The 27,860-nt window shown below is 47.3% G+C and overlaps 1 protein-coding gene across 1 annotated transcript in view; it reads right to left on the bottom strand.

The window, feature by feature from the left end:
• GPC3 (glypican 3) overlaps window positions 1-27,860 on the bottom strand; it is a gene marked incomplete at its 5' end in the record, with an annotated part of 79,597 nt that overhangs the window by 12,620 nt on the left and 39,117 nt on the right. The window contains one exon of the mRNA XM_009876777.1: window positions 13,739-13,895. Coding sequence (XP_009875079.1) covers window positions 13,739-13,895 — 157 coding nt within the window. The remainder of the gene's footprint in view (window positions 1-13,738; window positions 13,896-27,860) is intronic.

Below are 27,860 nucleotides of genomic sequence, written 5' to 3' on the forward strand. Positions count from 1 at the left end.
AACCCACACGCATCGCACAGGACTCGTGCAGCCTTGGTCGCCCCGGATTGCTCTTCTGCGATGCTCTAGCAAAGCAGCAGAACCCTCTCTGCTTCCTGATTCCCTCATTTTGCTTGGTTCGGGCTTGCTGGATGCCTCTCCACCTTTCCATCTGTCTGGATGACTTTGTGTCCTCTCAGAGGTTGGTCAAACCATTTGCCCAGGTGCCAAGCAACAACAGATTTAGAGGAGCAGCCTGCCAACCCACAAACATCCGCTGTCGCCGCTTCTTTAGCAACAAATGCCTGGATAAAATAGGTGATGAGTGCACTAAAAAAATATGATACTTCTGCAGCATAGAGCTGGAAAGCAAAAGGGGGTTGCCAGCCCCTGCAGCTAACAGAAAAGTGGTGGCTGGGCTGCAGCTGCAGCCTGGGAAACACATTAAGACTACATGGAGTGTCAAGTCATACATAACACGAGTGCTGGGCTTGCAGGCACTGCGTGACAGCGGCCCTGCAATGGAGCTGGGCGGAAAACAGGGCCAAAGAGACCAGAGACAACAAAAGTTTCTCAGCTTACACCCGCCTTTGCCTCCTAAAAACTGTGAGGAGCAGCTGAACAGGCACAGCCCTGCCCAGTGCTCCAAGGAAATTAAGAGACACCCTGGGTTTACACAACCCCAGGAAGCCCGAGCTGCACAGGATGCTGTGGGATACAGAGGGGCAGATGTCCAGGGAGGAATCCCTTGGAGTGGGACTTGCTACAGGGGCTGCATCAGTTTGTTTTGCTTTAGGGTTAGTGCAATCCTGCAGCCGCGCAGTCCCCCAGTGCAGGCTTCAGTGGGGTGGAAGGGATTTAGGAACGTCTGGGCAATCCCACACAGTGGTCCTGGTTACCCCATATCCCACATAACGGGAGCTGGTTAAGTATTTTTACAGACAGGTTTCTGCCGCTTAATGCATGTAACTGGTCAGGGTTAGTCTTACTGGTATTAGCAACCAAAATCACTCTCAAACTTCTTGCTTTCCAACCCAACCACAGCAGTTCTTTTCATTCAATGTGTAGAAATTCCTCCTTGTTATGTCCTTACTTTTGGAATTTGTCTTTTTGTTGGTACACAGAACCATTTTTCTTTTTTCCACATTTTCTAACGACTTCTGGCAGTAGGAAGTTGTTTGTAAATCACACAAGTATTTGTTTTACTGGAAACATCTGCTTTAACACATTTGTCTTGAAAAAACAAATTTTTTTTTAAACAAAGGTATTAAGCTGCAATGTAAATTGGGCACATCTGTTTATGAGTCACTGCAATAGCACTGCCTCCATGCACCAGATCACATGGATCTCCAGGGGACTGATCCAGCAGAAATTGGAAACTTACAGCTCGCTCTGTTCCCTTTTCCAGCACAGCTCTTCCCAGAGTACTGCTGCCTGATCTAATAAATTAAGATCACTAACTAAGAAAGACCTATTTAGCGTCTGCTGATAATATTAAGTGTCTGGCCCAGCAGACACTTAAGTTATCAGCAAGTTGCTTAAGCTGGTGGCCAAGTCCATGGACACCCAAGGACCAAGTTCAGTGGAATTACTGGGGTGTGGGGGACACTCGTGGCTGGGGACTCCAGGCTGCACCAGATCAATCTCTGCCCATGGTGTGGTACCACCTCTGCTGCCTTCAGCCACTCAGCGCTGCCATTAAAAATCATTTAGAGAAGAAACCCAGAGGGAAAGACCTCAGCTGAACCTCCAGGATCAAAACCTGACCCACCAACAGGTTCACTGGAAATAACAGGGTCAGCAGACCTGGGGCATTGATAACGGACCTGGAAGGGACCATTCAGCCTCATCTTCTGGGGCGGCTGGAGAGCTTCCCCCAGTGCTCCTGGGGTAAATAAAGAAAATTGGGGCTGGGAAGGGAGGAATCAAAACCAGCAAGGAGATGCCTTGAGAGGCAAGATTCAGGACCTCCATCTCCATGGGAGGTGCAGGATCCTAATTGCCCCAGACACACTCACTCCACTCCACCAGACCAAAGCTTTCGGACTGCTACCAAAGCCCACTGCCACCACTGCCACCACAGCCCATCCATCCAGGACAAATGCCTCCCCATAACACACCAGGCTATTGCTGTGATCTCCACACACACATCTGGTATCTGCTACTGACCCCACATCTGGAAAAATAGGTCCATTGGTGAAAGCATCCAGGGACAGACCACCCAGCAGCCATGGGGAGGTGGCTGTGCACAGCCGAGTGGTGGCTGTGTAGTGCTGGGCACATCTTAGAGAATCACAGAATGGTTTGGGATGGAAGAGACCCTAAAGATCACTGAGTTCTAACCCTGCTGCCATGGGCAGGGACATCTCCCACTTAGACCAGGTTGCTCAAAGCTTCATCTAACCCGGTCTTGAACACTGCCAGGGAGGGGCCTTCCACAACTTCTCTGGGCAACCCGTTCCAGTGTCTCACCACCCTGACAGTGAAGAATTCCTTCCTAATATCTAATCTAAATCTACCCTCTTTCAGTTTGAAATGATCGTCCTGTCACTACACTCTGTGACAAAGGGTCCCTCCCCATCTTTCCTGTAGCTCCCTTTAAATAGTGCAAGGCTGCTATGAAGTCTCCCTGGAGTCTTTTCTTCTCCAGGCTGAACAACTCCAGTTCCCTCAGTCCTCACAAGGGAGGTGCTCCAGCCCCCCAACCATCTTCATGGCCTACTCCGGTCTGTGATGTTCTTTTAGTCTTTGCAACAGGAGAAATCATAGAATCATAGAATTGTCAGGGCTGGAAGGGACCTTAAAGATAATTCCAACCTCCCTGCCACGGGCAGGGGGAAAGGGAAGGTGACAGCGCATCAGGTGCTCCCTGACAGCAGACATAAGCACTAGTGGGGAATTTTGCCCTTCGAGGGAAGGGGAGAGCATTTGGGTACAAGTGCATTCTTTCACTTTCTCTGCACTTGCCTTAGGAGACGATTTATGTGGACGAAGGAAGAGGAAGAGATATTGCAGACCACGTTCTGCCATGACTTTGGGGAGCACACAACTTTTTTTATTTACTTTTTACTGGAATGATCTACACAGAACCAGAAGAGCAGGAGCAAACGTACCAAGGGCGCAGAGCAGCCTGCAGAGAGTTATCAGGGAGGCAGAGAATATTACTCAGACTTTGATAATTACCACCGGCTCCCACCTGCCAACTGCAGTCTGCCTAACACAAAAAAGTCCGAAACCAGGCTGCAGCAGATGTCTGCTTCCCCATGCAGGAAGCGTCTCCAGTAACCATGGGACACAACCAACCCCAAAATAGCTTTGAGACCAACAATTTTAGACACTCAAGATATTGAATTAAAACAGGAAGGGAGGGGGGAGAGAGGAAGAAAAAGGATGTGTATCACATTGCAGTTGTAATTCACGTTTTAGAAATCCTGCTGGGACCGAGATGGTGACAGATGCCCTGGCAGCCTGTCCAGCTGCCGAATCCGACGCAGCCAGCGAGGTCCCACAGCAGCCAGCAGTACCTGCCACCACAGCACGTATGTCCCCCGCACGTCACGGTGGGTAAGCACCAAGGGAGCAGCCAGGCAAGGGATGCAGCAGCACCCCGGCACGCAGCAGTGCACAGGGTTCTTCAGCATCCAGCAGGGATTCAGCCCCACTGCAGCACTTCGGGCACCGACTCCCGGCTGGTCGGAGATGGGATACACAGAAAAGGTCCTCGGAGGAAGGAGCTGTGGGAAAGGGAAGGTGCTACTGGATTTGCGTTCAAGATCCACGCTAGGCACAGACCCACCTTCCCATGGGAGGGAAGGGCGAAGCATCGTCGCAGGTCCCGTGGGAAGCAAAGAGCGAACAAAAAGCAGGAATAACAAGATGTTGATGAAAGCCCCAAATACCATTGAAGACATTTTGTGAAACAACAGAAGCTGGACAAAATGCCAGATTTCCATTCCCACAGAAAAAGGGGAATGTGCTACCGCTCCAAAGCAGAACAAAGGCAAAATGCATCCAAATTTTCTGTGGTTAAAAAAATAAAATAGGCAAGTTGACATACCATTCCAACAAAGTCCAATCAATTCAATTGGATTTCATTTTTTTCTCTGTGCTATAATTAAAATATATAATTAAAAATGTAATCTCAAGCAGACTTCTAAGCAAGAAGCCACTCTGGAGTGAAAGCTGACGGCATTGTCTCACAGTATGGGCAAGCACACTGTTGCTGCCTTTCCCCGCTGCAGGAGCAAAGAAACATATTTCAATTTACTTCCAGAACTAAATAATCTCATCCAAAACCCTAGCATGCATCATTGCATCCCAGGTCCAGCAGACAGGCATTTTCCAACACAAAGTCTTCCTATCGGAAAGTTTCCAACCTGCTTGAAAAGCAACACGGAGGGAAGTGAAATTTTGGAGTCAAGCTCCTTTTGCCCCAAGTGAGATGCACCACAGACCCAGAAAAGCTGGCAAGGCCCGCCGCCTTCAGAAGCACTCGGCTGCCTGAAATCTGTTGATACGGAAGAAAGCCATCTGGGCTCTCCTTGGAGCCACAAAAGCCCCGGGACCTGGAGGGATGGATGGGGAAGGCAGAGTGCAGCCCACTGGCAGGCACGGCGCGGGAAGGAGGACATCTCTCCTCCAGTTCACAGCTCATCCATCCCAGCCGCGTGAGAGGTCGGAGATCTGCTGGAGGTCCACCTGGGAACTGGGGGAGCCGGCGCTCGGACGGACGCACCTGGATCAGTTCGTGTTACTCCCAGTGTCAGCCCCAGCAGATGTGCACGCCCAGGTCAGGGCTAATGCACAACAGTCGAAGAGAGCTTCGTCCTGACAGATGATGAATCCCCCGTTCCTGGAGTGCACAGAGCAGTGTTGACTCAGTAACTGATCGCGTCCCGGTACAACACGGGCTGATGAGTGATTTGCAGCCCAGATTCAAACGCGCACTGTTTTCACTTGCAAAGCAAGGAGTGGGGAGCAGAGAGAAAGAAACATGGATTAAAAATGCTGAGTCCTGAGAAATTTCTCTGGAGGAGCATATTTCTCCCTTCTTCTGATATCTTTTTAGCAAGGACTAAAAAGACAGTCTGATTTCCAGGCAGGTCTGTATTTCCTTCTGCTGGAGACCATCAACCACTAGCACCAGGCATCAGGACCAGGTGCACAAGTCCAGCATGCTCTCTCCATTGATTTAATTTTGAGAGCCTCATCTCAGGTAATGCCTTTTCCTCCAGCTGGGCTACAACCCATGACTTTCTAGGGAACATCACTGTCTGGAAAGATCTAGATGTCTTCCAGATATTTAACTCGCAGCTTCATTTAATCAGGCTTGATTAGTTTACAGATACATATGCTTATATTTATGGAACGATATAAAAACTAATTCTCAAGAATGCGATGCTCCCATCTGCAGCAAGTAGGAACCTGATGGATCCCAGGTAAGGAGTTTGCTGCCATGTAGGCTCTCACTCAACCACATCTAAGCAAACAGCAGCTCCCCAGAGCCTTCAGCTGGTGCCATAAGGTAACACTGCAACTTGCACTTCTAGGTCATTGTCACAATATCCTATATAAAAGCAAACACATTTGTTCAAATTTGCGTTGGTAACTGAGAGGTCAGGATTTTTAAGGCAGTCTGGAGAACTTCAGCATTTCCAATATTCTTCCCTTTAGGGCTCAAGAGTGCTATGAAAGCTATATCCAAGAGTTTTCCAGTAAGTGGTGGCTTCCATGGTCCACTTGAAACACCATTTGTTCTCTTGGACATTTCCCTCAGGGCAAGAAGATGGAGAGCAATGCAGCAGCCACAGCTGAGAGCCCAGGACCCTCTTCTAGGTACATTCTACGGGGCAGGACCACCTGGCCCCACGTTAATTGTGTCTCCAGTTATTCACATAGTTGTATTTCTCCAAGCTACTTTCTGGGCAGACACAGGTCAAACTCATCCTTGAGCCAAGCTGTGTTTAACAGTACTTGATGGACCTTAGTTCCGTGCATTTGTCTCTTTGTGTTTTTGACTGTGTGAAACCTTTGGGTGGCCCTACTGTGTGATGTTCCTCTTCCTTTTTAATCCTTGCCATTGCCCGTAGCCAAATCTCCAGCACCATGGCTCTGTGCACTAAAGGATCCCAGTCTTGCTGATGTCAGCCTTCTGTTCAGCTGGTTGCTGCGGGTTCAGAGCAGTACCACCACGCAGTAGCTCAGCTCCAATGTTGTCCTCTATCTGCTCCCTTCAGTTACGTCCAGGTAGTATAAGCAGATATGCAAATGGTAGCTTGATCCCCAAAGACCATGAGCTAAAATGGGCACTCAGCCCCCACTCATCTTTGCTCTGCAACAGGGCTAAAGGCAATGCAGCGAGGTGCACTGATCCAGCAGTCCACAAGGAAGGGACCTCAGCTGGACCAGCATGTCTTGGATGGCAGAGCAGTGGAAATGCTGCCCGGAGAGAAGGCAGCCCTTCCTCACGCAGGGCGTATCCCTTATTTCCTAAGACCAGGAGCCACAGAAGCTGCAGGGCATGAGAGGGATGTCCCCAAGACATTTTTTGTCTGGGTGCTGGCACACGGGCACGAGTGCTGGGCACAGGCATCGGCTGGCAAAGCTGGGACACGCTTGGGGTCAGAGCCCTCTCCAGCATCACTGTGAGCTCCAGCCTTGTTTGTTACATCCCTGTAATCACTTCTATCAGATTACCTGCAGTAAGGCATTAGTAAAAGCCAAGCCACTCCTGAAAGGGGCACCCTCTTCTATGTGAAAAGTCAATCAACACATTATATTGTTATCAGGCTCGCAGACAAACCTCTCTTTGTACGACAAAGTGCGCAGATATGATGCCCTGACTATCAGCGTAAGGTTATCTTGTCGGTCCATTAGCAAGTAGCACCTGGTCTGCTGCTGTCTGAAATATTTCTTTATTGTCGTCCCTTAAAACCAAATCCAGTTAAACTATTTTGTCATTCTGCAATCAAAAACGGCCAAAAAGAAAAGCAAGTTTGTATCAGTCAGGAATTGTGTTTCCCAGCTTTGGAAGAATTCATGTGTTTTCAGTCACAGAAAAACAGATTTATCATCCTTTAAAGATAAATATGACTATCACTATTGCAACTGGGCAGAGTTTTGCATACTTGAAATTGTTTTGATGTGTTCAGTCATGTAAAATGCTGTACTCGGTAACAATTTAAAGACACATTAGCTCCCAAATTACACTGTTGAAAAGTATCTCCTTAGACGCTCTGGCATAATACAAGCTGTTTTTCAAACTTGCAACTCAGCTAGATAGTAAGCCTTTTGCCAGCAGACTGGCATTATAAACACCCGGGACTGATGAGCAATCATAAACTTTCAAAGACTTTCGTGCATTTGTAAGAGTAGAAGCATCATCTCATCTGACCTTTGGTGTATCTCTAAGCCTTCAACCTCAGCCAGTCACCTTAAACTGAGCGCAAGAACCAGCCTCATCTGTGCTGATCCGGGCTTCCAGAAGAAGGATTTAGGCCAATGTCTGCTCACACTGGGTACGTGATGCATGTGATTTATGGATATCAGGGGTTTACATGCCCTACATTCCTCCTGCTTTAAAAAAAGAAGTACATCATTCCTTCCTTTGGGTGAGAATGGACCAAGGCACTGGAAGTCAGCTCCCAAAAATACCAGATATAAAGTGATAACATGGACTTGGATCTAGTTCTTCAGTTGTGGACTTACTGTTTCTTTGGAGCAACTCACAGCACAAAAGCTAAGAGAACCCTTCAAAAAGTATACATTACATACAACATGAGGCCTGGAAGAGTCACAGCAGCACAAACAGCCAGCTGAGGGATGCTATAAACAAGCCCATCTCTAAACACCACCAGCAATATTCTCAGCCTGTCAATAATTAGAAAAAAAAAATCATTTTTGCTGACGTCAAAAGTGAATTAATGAACTCGTCACTCAATTAGAGCTTCAGCCAACTGCTGCATGTGACTCTCCATCTTCTAGTTTGTATTTGGACAGTGACAAAGAATTCTTGACTTCCAACCAAATGTTCATTAAAAGGGGAAATTTCAACAAACACAAACACTTGAAACAGAAAAGCAATAATCAAGCTATTGCGCTGTTTTAGTTGGTACAATTCCAGCTCTTCCATCAGGATAATCTAGCTGACATTTGGCCTTGCCATTTTTTTGCCCTGGGACAGGATGAATGTCTTGTAAAACAGTATGCTTCTGCTATCCTTACTTCAGTCAAGCATTCAGCAGTACCCCCTTTGGAAAAAGTAAAGAAAGAAAAAAAAAAGTAAAAAAATAAGTCCTAAAGCTTTTAGCAGAACAGAAAAAAAACCCAAAAACCAGTGGAAGGATGCTACGTCAAACTGACATGGCTCATTCCGTGAGCCAAGGACAGGGCACCTCTGCTGAAACAGAGTCACATACATGAAATATTGATATTGTATGCCCGGTATTTTTCAGTAGGACAACCCCAGCCCGCAGGCTGTGCAGCGGGAAGGCACAACAGCCACGTGGCCCCCGTGCTGTCAGCAACATCCACACAGACAGGGACATTTTCTACCTGCACATGGAGTATTTTAAAAGTTAATCAAGTGTTTGAAAACATCTTTCTCAGCAGACAGATTAACATCCCAAAACCCAGCACTAAATGGAGCCCAGCACTATCAGCAGATACTTCTCAGATATGGGCACCCTGAAAGCATTTGCAGAGGAGCAATCACCATGATCAAGGATGGGAAGACATGATCTTGTAAATATTTTAACTACTGTTGCTCTGTCTCCCAGCACATGCATGGAGTGAGCCCCAGCAGACTCCGATCGCTCCTCCCAGGTTAGGAACACTCCTTTTTCCAGCACAAATACTCCCTCTAAAGAAACTTTCCTGCAGCAATGGGCAACCGTGCCCCACGCTGCCACGCACAGCCACCCCCTCGGCAGGGTAACCCGCACATGCCCACTCGCCACCCGAAACGAGCAGCCTTTTGCACCCCATAAAAAAACATTTTAAATGTCAGCCTAGCAGCAGCAGCATCTCCTGCTTCCTGACATGGAGCAGCGGGTGTAGAAAGAGCTCAGATTGACAGCACCTCCAGAAATAAACCTGGGAGAAAATGAGGTGACGAGCAGAAGGTCACCAGAGGCTGAGCAGCAGGAACGACTTCTCAGCACCAAGACCTCTGTAACACGGCGTGGCTTAGTGCTGTATTTGGGGATGTTTAAAAGCAGAACTGGATGAAAGGTGCCACTCATGGGTGTCCAGAGCAGCTTCCAGAAAGGCAGTGTGAGGCAGAAAACATGGGCGTCCTGCTCCATGTCCAGGTGGGACACGGCCACACAAACGTGGCAGCCCTTCCTCTCTGGGCTGGTGGCTCCTGGAAACATCGCCTGCTCTGTGATGTGCTTCTATTCCCGTTTGGAAGCAACAACACCTTTGTGGCATGTATAAAGCGGTTATCACGAACAACTTTTCCACCTGGGAGAGCCTGTAATTTGATGAAAGCACTCGAAAAAAGCCTGCTGAGAGGATAAATCAGTGGCAAAGCAAGTTAGAAGCTCCTGAAGAGTTACCGATCTGGGTAAATCAAGGGACATGCTGTGCTGATCTTGTTTCTCACTCAGTGCCTGGGTAAGGTGTGGATTGCTGGAGACCTGCACAGAGGTCCAACCCACCCAGTGGCAGCTGGAGCAGCAAACAGGCAGGATTCAGAAAAACTCAGAGATTCCCCAGAGCCTTGAACTACAAACTCTCCCTTAGAAAAAAACAAGGGAAAGCAGAAAGGCAAAACTAACTGCAGGTTACGCAGCAGGAACAGCCGGGCAGGGGAGCTGTTGTACACACACAAATTTGCAGAGCCATCTTTATATATCTTTATTGCACGCATCTATCCTTACATATCTCACGGGATGAGGCCAACTTCCCTTCCCAGGACAAACTATTTCTACTTGATTCTGCCAAATCCATCTGTTCCCAAGACAACTTTTGTTACTGCCTAACACAGATACTTTGGAAGGGTAAATCTTTCGCTTGCACTCTGCCCCCCCAGTTGCTGGATTGCACAGAACATTCCCTGGGCGATGCTCTAGAAAGAAATTTTCCTCCCAGCAAAGCTTGTGAGATGCTCAGGGGCAAAGCATCCCCACACAGTTGAGCTGGACCACACCACCTCTGTAAATCCACAAGAAAAACCTGCACGTCCTCTCCCTCAGCGCCTACTAAAGCTGCCCGCCCAGCGCAGGAGCCTCTCCAGCACCCATGTTTTATCTGCAGGCTTCCTGGCAATGAGCTCATCTGTCATAAGTGGCATCTCCAGTGAAAACGCTGGAGGTGAGTTAATTAGTGGCTGGCTGACTGGAACAGCAGGGAAGCACCAGCCACCCCAGGCTCTGTTTGCTTTGGGTGCCCAACGCAGGACGATCAATCCCAGTAGGGTGCCAGCACATGTTTATGTCTTAGAGCCTGGAAGACATTTGCAATAACTCATAACTTGGTGGAAAATATTGTAATTTATTTGCAGGTATGATTTGCCATTGGTGTGGCCTAAACCTACGTGTGTGTATGTACACAGCTCTATTTTTAGAGTTGCATGGCCAGGGTGCCGGCTCCACGGGTGCCCACTGATGATCAGGGTGCGCTCTTCTCTGAGCTGGGAGGTTTTCATTCCCTCTCCTTATTGTAAACATTATCTGCCTTCAAAATCCTTAATGTGTTGCAGATGTGACAAACAATAAAAGACCTATCATTAAAAAAAAGTCTGCCATCTCCGTGTTTCCCACTGGGGCAACATAATAATGAATTTATTAGCATATAGGGCTCACCAACATATGTTTATAGTCACTCACAAACTTTTGACTTGACAGTTTACAAGTATGTTTAAATCATTAAACTTTAAGTTGACTGTCCAGTTATTACAGGCTCATTATAAATAGGAAACAAAGGTTACATTTTATACAACAGGCGATAAATCAAAACTAGTCTGTGTTCGAGACTGACTTTTTTTTTTTAACTTTTTTTTTCATCTTCGCATTTTCAAGACCTTCTGAGGGGACATCTTGGTGAGGCCAGTACTGAGCAGCTGTTTGCTGTTAGCTAGCAGGACCAGCAGCACCCACGCCGGGGAGCAGGAAAAACTCCTGCTTTTGCATCAAGAGATGCAAAGACCTTGGAGATGGCAAACACTGCCAACGTTTTCACTCAACCGACAGCCAAACTCAGTGCCAGCCTGAGGCACCCACCTCTCCTCCTCTCCAAGGCATCACCAAGTCCATTTGCAAGACTTGGGAAACCTCTCATAAGGGAGGAGATCTCCACTTCCATCACAGGGCAAAGGGAATTTCCTCCTAAGCTGAACAAAACCTCTTAAGAAAAGGAGAGCAAAGCACCCCGACTGCAGACCTGCGAGGGCTGGCAGATGCACTCAAACATTCTCGAAGAAAGGTTTTGGGTTTGTCCACTGTGCTGCAACACAGAACCCCTCGGCCATCCAGCCGTGGTGCTGCCTAACACTGCAGAGCACTCAGCATAGGATAAAAACAGGGAGTCAGTAACTCAAACTCAGCCACTCCCAGTCCTTTCTGCCTCTATTACGGGGCACCCACCTTAGGAAGCAGAGAGATAAAGCCACACTAAATGTAAAAGTTCATTCTGTAAACTATTTCCAGATTTCAAAGCCTGGCATCCTTTCAAATCGGCACGCTAACCTAAAATTTAGAATTTGTGGAAAGGCGGTGGGAATGTGGAATGGTTTCTGGTCCCTTTTATTTCGTGCTGTGTACATGTGATATGATATGATGGAAAAAAATTAATTGAAAAATACCCTTTCAAAGTAAAAAGAAATATCATTCTCAAAAATGTTGAAAGTGAGTATTTCCACACCATCAGCAACTTTTCCTGGGCTTGTTTCCAACATAAAACTTGAACAGAGTCACACTTTATATCCAATACCAACCAAATAAGATTCTGTCATTGTCAGATCAGCTTCGCCTTTCTGCTTGAAAGTAAAACACAAAAAAAGAGCATTATGGCACGGGCAAGGAAGGAAGCACCACAAAGCCTCCCCAGCCACCCCAAGAGCACAGCTCATGTCCTCAGAGGCCTGTCGGTGCCTAAAAGCTGTGTCGGAGGAACCTCACGCTCTCAGCAACCTGAAAGCTTTAACCTGCCAGGAACACAATGCCCCAAAGCCACTGCTGCTTTCGAGTTAATATTTACCCATCCAGGAGCAAAGGCAGCAGCAAATACCTGCCAGCAGCGCAGCACAGGGAGGACAAGTGCTCTTTTCCTATTACATGTTCACATCTCGCAGTGACAAGAGAGGTCTAAATTACTAGACAGGCAGGTTGTTGGGGAGATCAATACAGTGACTAAACTAGCCTAGAGAGACAGAAAAAGGAAGAAAGGATTTTAGACCCAGCTTCAGAGATCACCGATGATGTTATGGGGAAGGCTATATGAGGAAATTAGAAACACATTAAAAATAGCATAAAGGTGTGACACAAAGATCATGGAAAATGAAACACTTATCTCTGTCTCAACTCAGGACAACATGGATCACCTGTATTTCTTTAACATACACTTCGATATTTAGCTCTTGGATGAAATAAAGTAGATTTTATCCTACGAATTCTGTATTTTTCTTTCAGAGTTGGACTGGAGGACTTAAAATGTCTTTTCTTGCCCTTCTCCAATATTTGAATATATGTATTTTATATATTTTACATAATGTGTCAATAATCTTTGATATGAAGCTGGCATTTAATATTTCAGCTCTCACTTCATTAAGGATATTTTAATTACCCCAGACCAATGGAAGGGAATTTATAAACATCTGTGCTTCGTTTAAGAGCCCAAATTTGCCTCTTAAACTTCAAAGCTGTAAAGCTGATTTTATCCAGGTTCAGTTGTCTGGTCTCTCAAAGAGTGCTGTGTAGTGCTGAAACAAGCATTAATTGGGCCAAGCCCCCAACCCCTGGACCCACATCCAGCAGACACCACTCACTCACGACGGACACAGCCTCAAGCCTGAGCTTGCTCACAGGAGCAAAACAGATGATGCTGCTGGGAGTAGAAGGACAGTGGTTAGTGGGTTGGGGGAAGGTACACGATGACAGCATTTGCGACTGCCCCAGTCACAACCGGCCCTTGGCCTTCTCCTCCCAGCAGGTGGCCAGGGACTACCTTATTAATAATGTAGCCTTGAAGCACTGGGAGCTCCTCATGGCCATTTTCAAAGCAACCAAAGACAAGACTTGTACTGGCAAGCAATGAAATTTTGGGCTCCCAAGTACCTAAATCACTTCTGCAAAGTGAGCCTGAGCTATTTACAAAAAATCACCATGGGTCTCTAAACCTTTGATCAGAAATAACCATCCTCTGCTGCAGTCGAACAACCCTTACCAACTTTCTGATGTCCTCTAGAAAGCAGAAAAGCTCATCTCTAAGCTCGTGAGCATGGGCAGCAGTGGGAAGGTGAAAAAAAGGCAACTCTGGGACGTACAGCAGGTTTGTGACCTGCCTTGACCTCCTCCAAGGGGCTGCCCTCAGCAGAGCCCTGCAAAAACAACCTGGAAAAGCAGCAACAAGTCTTCTGCAGCTGCTGCCCCTGCTGGCACCGAGGTGAGCCGGCACGATGCTGAGCACGAACAGCCTCTGAGCAGTGGTGGTACCCGCAGCTAATGGACCTGAGCAGACCCCAGAGAGCAGCGCCCCATACTCCCACCAAGACCTATAACCCCCAGAAGGGCAGCCACTGTGGCACCGTCCCCATCACCTGCTAAGAACCGGAGCTGGTTCCTCACTTGCAGCTCTCCATCTCCAGAGCCTCTGCCGCAGTCATCTTCATCGTCGCAGTCTCCACTCTCCTCCTCCTCCCCCTCCGGGGTTTTGCCTGGAGCTTTCTGACGGGGCAAAGCCATCCCTTTGAGCAGCTGAAAGACATGAGGTGCCACAGTTATTCAACAGCTTCCCTCCACCCTTCCCACTGCTTCATCCTTCGCTCGCAGGGTGACCAGGTGGCAAGAGGGGAACAGTGTTCAGCGGAGCCAGGACAGTGGGACAGGACTCCGTGGCACTCCTCATGCCAAAGCACTGACAAACTCAGGTTCATTCGTGGACAAAAGCTGCACACAAAACCTCAGTGGAAGAAACACAAATGAAAAAGCACGTGGAGTAACTGTGCCCTTTGGCTTCTGCCCGGTGAGCACTGCATGAGGTGGAGCACATCCACCAGACCTGCGAGACCCCACTGCCACGCAAGCTCAGGAGACAGCTACAAAAGTTGTGTCCAGAATTAGGCCAGATGGTGCAAAAATCAGCAACAAGAGGAAACTCTGTTCAGAGACTCTCACTGCTTTCAGGGACTACCGCCCATCTGAGAAGCAACATGTGTGAAAGGAACAGCAGATCTCTGGGGTCCCCGAAAAGAAACTTAACCTAAAACTCTCATTCCTTACTCTTGAATTTCAGAGGATGCTAGTCAAAGCTTTTGGGATACCCAAGCAACACAACAAAAGGATCTTTTAAAGGGTATTTTAAAGACAAGTTGTAACTAATGGTGACAGATTACACATCCCAGAGACAGGGACTGGAATCCCTCCCCTGCGCAGGAGGGCAGGACTGCTTCCCAGACACGGGTGGGAGCTCCCCACACCGCTCATTCGTAGCGCATAGATTAGACACATTTTAAACTATCGGCTTCTCTTCCCGCTGACTTTCCTGATTTTGCTGTTGCTGAAAGCAGCCAGCTATTTCATCACAAACCCAGATCCACTATGAAAAAGTGTGAGTCAGCTGGTTAATATATGCTGAAAATCTCTATCACTACCACTCTGCTCTTAAAAGCTTTCTTGAATTTAATCTCAGCACTAAAAAAAATATAATGAAAAGGATAAGTAACAGAGAAGATATTGCAAAATGGGAGCTTTCCGCATACTTGAGGGCTTTAGTTCCATCTATTGCAGCAATATGCATGTCTTTCAAGGCATTTTTTAATATCTAGAATCTAGGTTATATTTTTTAACTATTAAGCTAGCCTTAGAAAACAGTTTCTAAAATATTTAGCTGCTGAAGTTTATACAGCCTCAGAGGAATGCTTTCGGCATCTGGCTTGCTCTGTCCACGGCAATGTCCACATAACTTAGTGTTTATATTAGAGGAGCACAATGTAATGAAAAACAAATGGTTCGATGTGAGACCCCGCTGGGTTCGCCCGCCTGCATCAAACAAAGCAGCAAACCTCTCCCGGGCACGTGCAAAAGTCTGCCCAGCGTGACAGCCGTGCTGGGTCCGGCATCTGCGGTAGAAAGCCAAAGGCAGTTCACCTCCCCAAAACTCAGAGGATGTGTTTCCACGGCCTTCAACAGGCTTTGGCTCAGACTGTTTAAGTTCATTTTTCAGGAATTTTATTTTATTTAGACGTTTGCAGGCCTCCTCTCCCAGAATATGACATAACCACAAAAGATCCCCAAAAAACAAACAACAAGAAAAGGAAAATGCATTGCTGTGGGTAGCATGGGGAAGACCTTACATAGGAACTGAACATGTCAACTGCTCAAACCTTTACCCCATCACTTGCACTTCTCTCCTCCAAAGGAAGCCCACGGCTAACAGCACTCCTCAGCACAGAGCACATCAGCTCTTGGTGTAATGAGGGTCTCCCATGCACAGCAGCTAAACAGAACACGCACTGGTTCAAACCTATCGCTCCAGTGCTAAAAAACCAAGCCCACCGTGGTGGACAGGAATCACAGCCTCTGAGCGGCAGGATGCTCACATCTCTGCATCCAAGGCACGGACCAAGCCAGCCAGGACCCCACCGCGCAGCCCCGCAGCACAGCTTTCACCACTTACCCAAAAACAGCAGAGGAACTTTCTGGCGGAGAGAATTAAGCTTTGGGATATTTTCAGATTTAATAAGCTCAGCAGGGGATAGGGGAAAATCAGGATTTTTCAGTTGTGTGTTTTCAAACATTAAAATTGCCAAGCATTTCTTGTATTACTACTTTTTCCTTGGCATGTCATAAATTAGCAGCTTAATTCCTCCACCTCTGTAGCCACAATAAACCGGGAACTTTCTAAGAAAAGCCGTGCAAGGCCCAACTTCAGATTGAGTGAACACGACAGCCCTGTGCCACGCTGCTCCTTCCTTTTCTAGGACAAAATCTCCAGCCATGGCCATGCACTCCCCAGCTGCTGAGAACCACAGGGAGGTTCAATGAGTCAAATTTTGTGGCTGGCTTTGGGAGAAATGAAGCCTGCGACATAAAACCTACTGACACTGTTCACACGAGACCCGCTCCGCTGGTGCATCCAGCCTGCAAATGCTGCCGGATGCCAGCCTGCAAATGCTGCCGGATGCCTCGGCTTCAGCCGGAGCAGCAGCCACCGTCCCTCTCATCGACCATTACACAAACTCCCCGATGGTCTGCACGCTTTATGAAATTATATTTGGTGGCCTGAACATAGATTCCCCATCCTTAAATAGCAAGTGGAGCTGACTGAACCCTAACATTACCGTTTATTCATGTCCTGTGGTTTAAAGCCTATGGTAAGAGGCAGGAAAATACATAGTGTGGCAATGACTAAAGTAGTATGTAACAGTGAGATAGCTTTAACTTAATCACAATTCATCCAGCTGTAAGAGTTTGCAGTCATATCTACTCTTCTTTGCTAAACCATAATGGCAAAAATACACCATAATGTACCCGATGTAAACTAGAGCACTAATTGTGGGAGTCCATGCACACGCATGCATCTCCGAGGTGTTCAGCTCCTGTGGGCACCAGCACCACAAAACCATAGAATCCCTTAGGTTGCAAAAGACCACCATGGCAGGAAACACGTGGGCTGTTGCTCCTGACTACAAGCTCAATTGGCTCAGACGTACATCAGTTTTATTTCCAGTCTCATCCCTTTTAAACCGTGACCCTCTGGACGGGTCGGGCAGTTGTGGTTCCTCCGCCGCCGTGTCAGCTGCCGTATACTTCTCCACATACGTGTTTGTTGCTTGGCTTGTCCTGTGGCCTCCCTACAGCTTAAAAAACAAGGCAGATGGGAACGGTGTGCTGAGCCTTTCTACAAGGAAAGCTCCCCAGGGCATCCCAGCGTGATTTAGACTATTATTCATAACCGTAGAGTGACCAGACAAAAACAGATGCAGCAACGTGGGGTAATGACTCAGCTGGATTTGGACCGGCCACTGTATGTTGAAATCTTTATAACTCCTCATTCTTTACAACCACTTTACTCAGAGCTCACCATCCCACCAGCCCACTGAGCCACCTGGTCTTGTTTTTTCAATTTTAACATAAACAGTGAGAGCTGCAACATATTTTTTATCATTAATCTCCCATCTTGGAAAAGAAATCAGCATTGTGTTTCTTGGACTGTAGTTTAATAGCTGTTTTCTCCTTTGGAAACTACACCCAGGCTATTGCAAATATCAATTTGAGCAATACCCAGAATTGTGCCCACAAATTCAGTTAATATATCGACAGTGAACTACAGAGTGCTCCTTTAGGGCAGAAATCATCCCTTTCAACATACTTCAAAAATATATAAAGAGAACTGCCAAAGAAATTATTAAGAGGAATAGAAGACTTACAGAAAAACATTTAATTCCTTCATGAGTTTAGGGGAGAAGTCTGATTGATATTTGTAATCTTTTGGTGGACAGAACTGTCATTTAATTTAGCTTGCATGACTGAAAGAATTTAATAAAAGTGTTCCATAGAGTTTTGCTGAAATTCTTCGCATGTTTTTAGTAAGCCTCTGGAATACGATCAAACCTAAAAAGCTGGAGAGGACGGAGACTGAACTTGCAGCTAAAATAATACTCAGAATTGTAATATATGCTTAATAATCAAGAATTCACATCCAGCAGAAAAAGTGCTTTAGTGCAGAAACTCCTCTGGATCCCCAGCTGTGTGTCCATGTGCTGCTGGGCATCACAAAAGGGACTCTGGGAACTCAACCCAGCAGTGAAAACCAGCCCCTGGCTCTGCTGGAAAACCTTTCAAAACTCAACCAAACCTGCCAACTCACGGCTATCTGCAAAACTTGGGATGCCTTTCTTCAGAAGCCTCGGTACGGCAGAGTTTAGGAGAAGCAAAGGTGTCCTTTCCCCCGGCACCGCAAGAGCTGCCCGCTCTGGCCACACGCTTTCGAGTACCCAACACCGACGCCGCCGTAGTACCCACACTGTTCCCCAGATTCCCGACAGGTGAGGTTCATCTATTTTAAATTCCAGCCTGCTGAAAACACTGTTTTTGCGGGAGAAAAACTAGATCTTATGGCCAATCCTGACCTTGAAATCTGTAATGCTGAATAATTTATGGGTGGCTTTTAATTCAGGGCAGCATCATGGGAAACGTGCAGATTTTCACACGATACTGTTCCCTGTTAACAGCTCATTACGACGCACAGAAGTATATTCCCATTATGAAATACAGCTGGGGTTGTTTTGCTCACGAAGGTCATTATCTGATCACAAGCAATAATCGGGGAAAGGAACCCATTTTAAAAGGCTGAAGTTGTGGACTTTTTGAAAACTCATGTGTTTTGAATTTTGCGGCCTGATCATACGCAAGCATGCAACAGGAGAATCGATTCTCTCCACCTCCTCTGCTTATTAGCCCTGGAAATAGCATGGGAAAAAAAGTCTTTTATTAGCAAATACTTTATTATTTAACCAGCCCTGACCATGAGATTTGCTAACGCCCTCCGCTCCACCTTCCTATTTCCCAGCTCCATTTGGTTTATTCTTTCTGTGGACAGAGGCCTTGGTGGCACCGGAGTGTGCACCAGCATCATTTTTCACTTGCTTCTTTCCAAGCTCCAGACAGTCTTCCCCTTCTTGGGCAGCAACAAAATGCAATGCATATTACAGAAAAACTCAGTGTTCCCTGGCACTGAGCACCAAATGTCATTTAAAAAATAAGGATATTTAAAACTTTTAAAATGTCTCCAAATACCAGGATCTGTCTTGCAAAAATATGAGTGTGTGTGTGCACAGATGGGCATTGCTGCCCTTCCAACCACAACATTAGTCCACGGACAGAAGAGCTCATTTTGGCAGGAGGACACCCAAATTGTGGTTTCCTTACAGCCCTTCCCGTTGGACACACCTTGGCAGCACAGACATGGCAGAGAAGAAACCTGTTCCTAATTGTACTCCTATTTCAAGCTCAGCACAACAAGGAGCGATCGCTAATCAAGCGTTAATAAAGTGAAAGCAGGCTTCAGAGCTGGAAAAATCTTTTTTGGTGCTTGGGAAAATGCGTTGGACACATCAGCTGTTTTATCAGCTGCTTCAAAAGCCAATTCTGCACTTTCCCATGCCGCCTGCCTCAAGACGTCGCAGATTTTGTACTGCTGAAGCTGTACTTGGCAGACCATGGTGGGGGGGCTGGAACTAGATGATCTTTAAGGTCCCTTCCAACCCTGACAATTCTATGATTCTATGATCAAGCCACAGGCAGCACCTCCTGCCACTGAGGGTGGGCAAGGGTCAGCCATGGGACACTGTCTCCACCAGCCTGTGGCAATGGTTGCCAAAAGAGGTGAACCACAGCTCTGAATTTGTATCTTCAGACATAAAAATGTTATAGTCTTTACTTCTAGCACTCAAAATACCATCTCTTGAAAAGGAAAAACCCCTACGGTGCATCACCCAGGGTCTACCGGTGCAGTAAGGATCCCCTTTGCTGTCTTCATGGGCTCCAGAGATGCTCTCAGCTGCCAGTAAATCAGTTTTTCCAGTCACTCTCCTAATAGCACAAAGAAGCTGGTGACAGCAGTGAATTATTGGCCAAAGAGTGGCCCTACTTTATGGATCATCAGCTTAATTCCAGATTAGCTATCAAAACTGACAACATCCCTATGGGTAAAGGAAGACAGATAAAGACCCCTAAGTGCCGGCAGTAATTAAAATGAGGCCGCACTGGATGGTAAATCTCTTTTGGCAGCAGAAGGGGCTGCCAAGCCATTATGAATTGCTCCGATCTGGTGACTGCAGGCTGATGCCCAGGATAAGATGCTCCCATGGAGGTTAAGCCCTCGCCGGCAGCAGGGCAGGCAGAGGGACCGGCTCCTGCCCACTCTCTCCGAGGCAGGGGAGGTGTCACTTCCCCTGACCTGAACAAATGCTCATTCACCACAGGACACATACGAAAAAGAGATTACTCGGGCTTTACGATCAGCTCATTCACCTTATATTCAGTTCCTTCCCCTTACATCCCGCAGCTATTTATGGCTGGTTTTGTGCAGTGGGAGGAAGGAACAGGACAGTGTGGTTGCCAAGCAGGGCTGCAGGGTCCAGCCCAGATTGCTGGGGACCTGGATAGCCCCTATCTGCTTCCAGCTCATTCCCTGAGCTCCGCATCAAGGCTCACGCTGGAGAAATGCTGCTTTTCTCTTTGTGAGCTACTACAGCTCCTTCTCCTCCTTTGCATTTCTGAGACCAAAATACTACTGGTCCTTCAGCATCCGTTCCTACACACAGTCATTCAACTCCAGCAAACACAGACTTCCATCCAACTCCAAAACCTCAACCACTACACCAACCATTGAACATGCAGTTGGATGAGGCAGTAGATGATGCCTTCAGCACCTTCCTGGAGTCTGCCTGGACCTTTTCCTGCCAGAACTGGACAGACTCCTACGAGTGAACGCTTCTCTAGAACTGACATAGGAATGTAGCTACTTCTGCAAACACCCCTTTCCAGCTCTTCTTTGCTTTGCCTGAGCTGACCTGAACCATTTCCTTAGTCCTCGTCTCTGCCACAGGGCCCATAACTGCTCCAGACCTGGTGCAGGTTGCCATGTTAATCCCGGCGCTGTGCTTTTAGATCTGCATCAGAGAAAGAGCTGGTATGTCAAGACCACTTGGGCTTTCACACTGCCTGGAAGAATTAAACAAGGAAAGAAAGACATCAAGAGATCTGTCCCCACCAGGCACATAACCACCCACACCTGTCAAGGGTGGAAACGGCATTGCTGAGACAACCCTTTCCTTGCTACCTGCAAGGGCTGTCTGCTTCAACCTCTTCCCACACTGTTTCTTTACTGGCATCATACTCCTGCTCCTTCTCCTCACAAAGTTTCCCAGTCTCCTATCAGCAGCCCCAGCTGCTTTCCCCTCTCCTTTCAACCCACTCTGTATCACTAGGCAGGAGAACCTGGACCAATTTCTCCACCTATCAAGCTGCCACCCCTCAGGGGGTTGGCAACTGAGTGAAGCAGGGGTGTGGAAGCCTACATGGGCCAGGACCCATCACTGCTATTATCCGTATTTTCCATATTTTGTTTAGTTATGTTGGAGCAGAACTCCACTCTGCCATCCAAACACCACTCAGGAAGGCCCAAAGCACACATCGCCAGAAGACAAAACATGAGACAACAAGCAAAGTAGGAGCACAAGGAACAAGAAGACAACATGGGTAAAGGTAGAGCAATCAACCACCTCATCGCCATCACACCCTTCAGGCATGTAAGCAGGGACAGTCTGGAAGGAAGGTGTCCTAGATGCAAGAATATCTAGGAGAACACGTAGGGATCATACCACCTTGAACCATCTGCTAAAAACCCCATGTTTCTGTAGAGGGGCACCAGCATGCCCAAGGCAGGGCGTGCAGCAGCGAGCGAGTCCCCGCAGCCTCCTCACCGCCCAGCTCAGCCCAGCCCGCATCAGAGCGGCTGGGAGATTTCCTCTTGGCTCAGGCTCCAGCACACGTGGCCACTCTCCGGCTGTCAGCGATGTCTGCAGGGGCTGCCTGCGAGACAAACATCTCGTCCTTGGCACCAGGTGGGAAACAGCAAGCTGAGAGCTGTGCCGGAAGGAATTTTTCCCCCTCTTCTCCTTCTGCCACACAAATGAGAGGCAAATCTGTCCCAGCCATTTCCCTTTTTTCCTGAAAGCTGCCTGTGGAGAGTGACTTCCCAAATCATGTATTTTTGTGCAGAATGTTGTCCTGTACAGAGATTTCTGCCAGAAGGAGAAGCGAGCACAGCTGGTCTGCCCTTGCTGGGGACCCGCTGGCCACTGCACTGGGGCAGGCTGTGCCTAGCTGAGCCCTGGATGTGCTCCTTGGAAACTGGGAGGGTTGATGGCCTCCAGTGTCCCATGGCCACCTCCGCCAACTGACAGACACCACGCTGTCCTGTGTGCAGGGACCGTAGACAGGATGACACTGAGGCTGCTGGGGATGGTGTCCAGCTGGAGCCGGGAGCCCCAAGCCCCTGGCCCTGCTGAAACAAGTATTTGTGTACTTCACATTAAACAGGCATTCAACTGAGACAAACCAGACCAGAAATAATTCTGGGAATGGGGTCTCTCCAGCCTCTGTGGTCCCTACTTAACGGCTGAGGGCTGGGCTGGCTCCTGGGCAGCTCTCCTCTGCATTCAGAGCATGGCTGCTGCTTGCTAAAAACCAAAGAGGGGAAAATCTAACTTGACAGACACAGCTTCTCCAGTGTCAATATTGGAACCTGCCTCCTAGGATGGGTCTACAAACAGGATAAGGAAACATCCAGGCTCCAGCATGGGCACCGCTGATACCTTGGGGTGCAACTCATCCCTGATGCTGAACGCATTCAATAGGAACAGAACCTGTGGAGCTCAGGTCTCCAGAGCTGCAGGCAAGAGGCAGGAGGAGCCCTGCCCAGGGCATTTCTCCTACACAGATACACAGCTCCCAACTGAGCAGCTGAACCAACTCAGTGTTTAAATTAGATTCAAAGCTGGTGACTTTATACCCTTCCCCAGTGAGACCCAACACTTGCAGAGGAAGTCCTGAAATGTACCTACATGAGTCTCACCCTCAGCATTTAGGAGCTTATGTGCTCCACGAAAAGGTCAGTAAACTCCTTTCCCACTTGTAGACAGGAGGCATTTGAGGGGTCCTGCCAAAAATAAAAAGTAACTTCCTGCCCATCACAGTATTTCTTGATGGCTCAAACACTCATCATCTGCCAGCTGCCTCCCACCTCCCTGCTGACCGTGCTCCACAAGACAGCATCTTCTTACATGTGTCCTCAGAAAGGCCTGCCAAGCACATTTGCTGCTTTTATATATTGTTCCCTTGCAGTACAGTTGTGTGAGGCCATAGGCAATAAATACTGCTGCAACCTAAATTTCCCTGTTTGGTCTCAGGGTTTTATGTGCTGCAAGGGCCATCTCTGGCAGAATGTGCTCCAGCAGCAAAAGCACAAAAATACATCCCAGCCTCTGCAGTTAGTTAGGTCTCAAAACCAAGCTAAGTAGTTTAATGAGCAACAACATTAACCGAGAGAGTCCTCCTGAGCCACAGGGGTTATTTATACCTGCCCCAATGCAGACCGGTCAAAACAGTCTCACCAACTGAGGACAGGGTTTGCCAGCCTGGAGAACTGCCTAATTACAGATATATGCTCCATCAGGAGCATGATTACAAATTATTCATTAGCCAAAATGTACAGAACCTCTTGCACTTTGTGACAGCAGCACAGCTTGGATGAAAGCTGCAGCGGTCTGTGCTGGCCACTGCCTCCACGGAGGTGGGAGAGAGCATCAGGGGCAGTCTTGGCTTCTTACCAAGCCAAGCCAGTGCTTTAGGAAAAGGGACCACCCTTTCCCAGAGCAGGGTTGCTGGGTCAGGTGTAGGTTTGATGCCTCTTCTGCTTCAGACCAGGAGGGCTCTGGTGACATTTGTCACAAGAATGAAGCTGTTGAGACCAGAAGGAGAACTGCCTCAGCTGGCTAACATGTTTCTGCACGCTACTGCGTAAGACACCTTAGGCTGCCTTTTCCATTAAAGGGAAGCCAAACCAGTGAGTGCTTTCAGTTCCTTCAGCATAGGGTACACACGAAGCCACAGCAGGCCGAGCAGGCAGGATCTTGGAAGGACTCCTCCACTACCCATCCTCAGGCTGGTGTCATGGACCACATGACACCTCTGGGAGAAAAAAAATGCCCTAAGTGCGCCTTGTTCCCACCGCAGACAAGCAGTTTGGTGAAGTGGCAGAATTGCACCCGGGAAACGCCCAGCTCCAACTTTCCTGGCACCAGCTGGAGCAGAAATCTCGCAGGTAACACTGCTCAGGGCAACGCCACCAGTGGGGCCCGAGGCTCTCGAAGCAAAGTGGATCAGACCTCCTGCCACAGGTGGCCTTCCCTGCCCAGAGCTCGTCTGATGCTGCTGCTTTTTGCTCCCTTACCCTGCTACGCAGTGACAAAAACGTCAGGCTAGAATCAGAAGTGGTTGTTCGTGAGGCTTTTTCTCAGGAACAAAAGCAATCAGATTTGCAGCCAAGAAGACCATAGGTTACTTTCCAGGCCTGCTCTGGACAACAAAGATTAGCTCCCTGAACCCCAGTCCCCTTTCAGTCTGGACCACATTTCAAAAACCTTGATATTAAGTAAAATTTTGGAGTAAAATCCATAAATGAGAAACCTGCCAATCATCCCACCAATGCCAGAGAGCTGTCTGCTTTGTTACTGGGACCATGAGGGAGGACACCTACCTTGGACATCTACTGATTAAATTACCAGCCTGAGACACAGCACAAGGAGACACTTGATACAATTAACAAGGCTCAGAATAACTGTAATTAGCTGTTAATTTGGTATCAACAGCTCCACTTACACTGTGTTTTGCTGCACAAGGATTCCTTCAGGTTTGTTTCCTCCACAACAGGATAAACTCCAGCACTGGTACAGGATATCTGGTGTTTGTTTTAAAGTACCGCTGTGCATCAGCAGTATGCTTTGGACACAAAAGCAAATGAATCCCCTTTCAAGGTAATTTTTTTCCAGATGATTTCCATAGTATTGTTTGGAGGCTCGTCCCTGCAGGACACACCTGAGGCACCTGCCTCCCCGCCGGAGCTGAAGCCACCGGGGCACAGTTGAATCCCTTCACATGCCTAAGACCGCAGCAACCAGGGAATTTCAGGGCAGGATAAAATGCTATTTATGTTACCCAAAGGTTATGAACACCAGAAAATAAACTACTGTGGAAACCAGCCAAAACTGCCATCCTCCCACGCTCAGCCCCAGCACCTCCCTGGTCTTGCAACAAGCTGGATTCACCATCTGGGAAAGCTTTGACACTCCTTTAGTCTCAACCGGGCCTCAGCTAAGATGCGGAGTCTCAACAACTATTCCAAAAACTCAGAAGCTGTGAATCACCATGGATGAATACAGCAACCCCTGGAAAGGCAAGTGGGATTAGCAAAAAAAAGCAGCACAGGTGAGATGTTCCTATTTCACACCGATAAAGGAGATATGTGGCTTCAGACAGGAAAGCGCCTTTCCGAGTCCTCTACCGTGTGCTCCTGAAATTCATTGCCAGGGAAAGGACAAATGAAAGTAGGAAGGACAAGAAACAGTGAATCTTGTCTCAGAAAATGATAGCTCTGCAGTCCCATTATTTAACAAAACAAAAAAAAAAGGAAAATATGGCCATGGACCAAAGGACTTGGGCGCTCTGTGGAAAATTCTACAACCAATTATTTTCTCCAAAACCAGCTGACGAGGACTTCAGATGACAGGCAGAAATATGCCTATTTTACTCTCCTTTCCTTACTGAAAATGGGAAATACCTCACATTCCACAGCAAACATAACTGCACAAGCAGTAAAAGCGTGGACCTTAATAGCGCCTTACGTTCCCCTGTGTCGTGCAAGACCACAGGTAAAACAGGCAAGAAAGTTCAGCAAACAGAGCCCAGATTACACCTCTGTTTAAAAACAGACATGCAAACACACCAGGTCCAATTAATCTCTGTCTGTTAAAGAAAACCCATTTTGGGTGACCTGTAGATAATGTGTTCCCACAACAAACCTGATAAAGCCGGGGCGTTTGCAGATAGGGTCCCAACAGGCAATAGCCGGCGTGGGCAAATGCCAGCGCTTACTAAGACGGGAAGGAGGGCTTTAGGTTTAAAAAGCAACTCGACAGTCAGATACGTTCAAATCTAATTATGTTCTTGTTACAGAGGGTCACACTTCCCCCGATTTAACTGGCCTGGCAAAATGCTGTAATTGCCGCTTGCATAGGGAGTCGGAGAGCATTTACCCAGTGCGTTAATGACAGCCCGGCTCAAAAGGCGGATGGAGTTAGTCTTTAAATACCAGGCCTAGACTTGGTGGAGCTATAGATTATTTCGTGTAGTAAAAGAAGAATTAACTGATCCATTCCAAAAATGCATTTATCATTAAAATAAAAATCTTCTGTCATTTTATTTAATAGCCTTAGTAAGAAATTATTGCAATGTCTGGTTGCTTTCAACAACATGTGGTTTTAATATTTTAATTGCTACAAACTGTTCAATAATGTTGAACAAAAGGCGTGTTCAAGTAATTATCATGTTTATTAACATTTCTTTTGAGGACTTGATAAATTATATTACACATATACAGCACTTCAGACATCGCAGTGTTAACTTATTAAATTTAAAAGTGGAAAATTAGCCAAAAAGCAATTTGTTTTGGTGCAATTTAAATATTGTATTTTCAAGTGATAAGCATTGCACATAACGTTATTTAACAATCTGGTAGTTTGCGCATTTTTCTAATTATTATGCTGTTTCATCTCTCTAGAGAATTTTAAAACTATGAGAATAATAAACCTTGCAGAACCTAGCAGGCCACAGAGAACCACTATTCCACCAAACCTGTCAGCGTCACGGATTTTTCTGAAGGGGAAATATATTCCCGAAAGCTTCCCCAGGGGGTCCCACAGTAAATTGAACGGTTTTCCCTGCTTTGAGCCCAGTGAGTGTCCATCAGGGCACCAGCCCCGTGCCCAGGGAGCCCATTTGCCGGTTCCCCATGTGCCCTGAGCGGGGTCTGGATCCGACCCTTTGCTGGCCCCCCCCCCGCCGTGGGGTTAAACCCCCTTGGCCAGTCCCTGCTCTGCCATTTTTTGAGCAACAGAGTTGAGAGAGACTCGGGCACAAGGGCATCACGCCGTTCCCAGGCCTATTTTGTTTACATTTGATTCAATCAAGTTGTGGCCTTTTGGCCTCTTTCCAAATTAACTTCTGGGTGACCTCCGCCATGGCCTCTCCCAGCAGCCAGGCCGCAGGGAAACAGCCCATTAAACCTACAAACAAATATAGGACATATTGGTTGATCAAACCACCTTCAAACACGGCTATTTAAACGCTGGGGCACACTTTTTTATGTGGACTTCAAGTCTATTTTGTCTTCGGTCATTCGCACCTCTGGGCCTCCTTTTTTTTTTTACCTTCCAGCTAGAGCTGCGTGTTTTACTACCTCATAAAACCTCTAAATTTTGTTCTCATCCTCCTGCAAACCCCACGAAGACTGATGCGAGGTTCTTTCACATGGGGCTCGCTGCAGGACCCGGGTCTTTACACCGAGTGCGTGAAGAAAGGCGGCGAGATCCTGCTTGGGGGAACAGCTGTAAGACTCCAAGAAATTGTGCGTTCCCCTTATTTCCAAGGAAATAAATCAAAGCGGGTTTCTCAGGGTCTGTGAGAACATATTGCTTGGATTCCGATCCCCAAAGGGTTTATTTTTTCAAGAGCTTATATAGTAGTTAGGTTTCTGGCTAGAGAATATGCAATATGATAAAAACACAGTCCCTATACGGGGCAATAAATTACAGATTGTTTGATGTGGAAACCAAAGAACTGTCAAACTCCAGTATATCTGAAATATTCTAAATGAGCCCTTAACTCGAGTGTCTGGAAATGTACAATATGTTTCCAGGCCCTTCAATCTTGTAAAGACACATCTCTGCCAGTTAAGTTTCCTTTTATGGATTTTACTATTCATTTTTGGTGGAGTTTCCTCCCCCCTTTTTCTTCCAAAACTGCGCTCATCCTCCTAGAGATGGTCCTGTGATAAACACCAGGATTTAACCAAGCATAAAAAGGGATCGGAACTGG

Source organism: Apaloderma vittatum, unplaced genomic scaffold, assembly GCF_000703405.1.
Source record: "Apaloderma vittatum isolate BGI_N311 unplaced genomic scaffold, ASM70340v1 scaffold5369, whole genome shotgun sequence".
Taxonomy (NCBI): Eukaryota; Metazoa; Chordata; class Aves; order Trogoniformes; family Trogonidae; genus Apaloderma; species Apaloderma vittatum.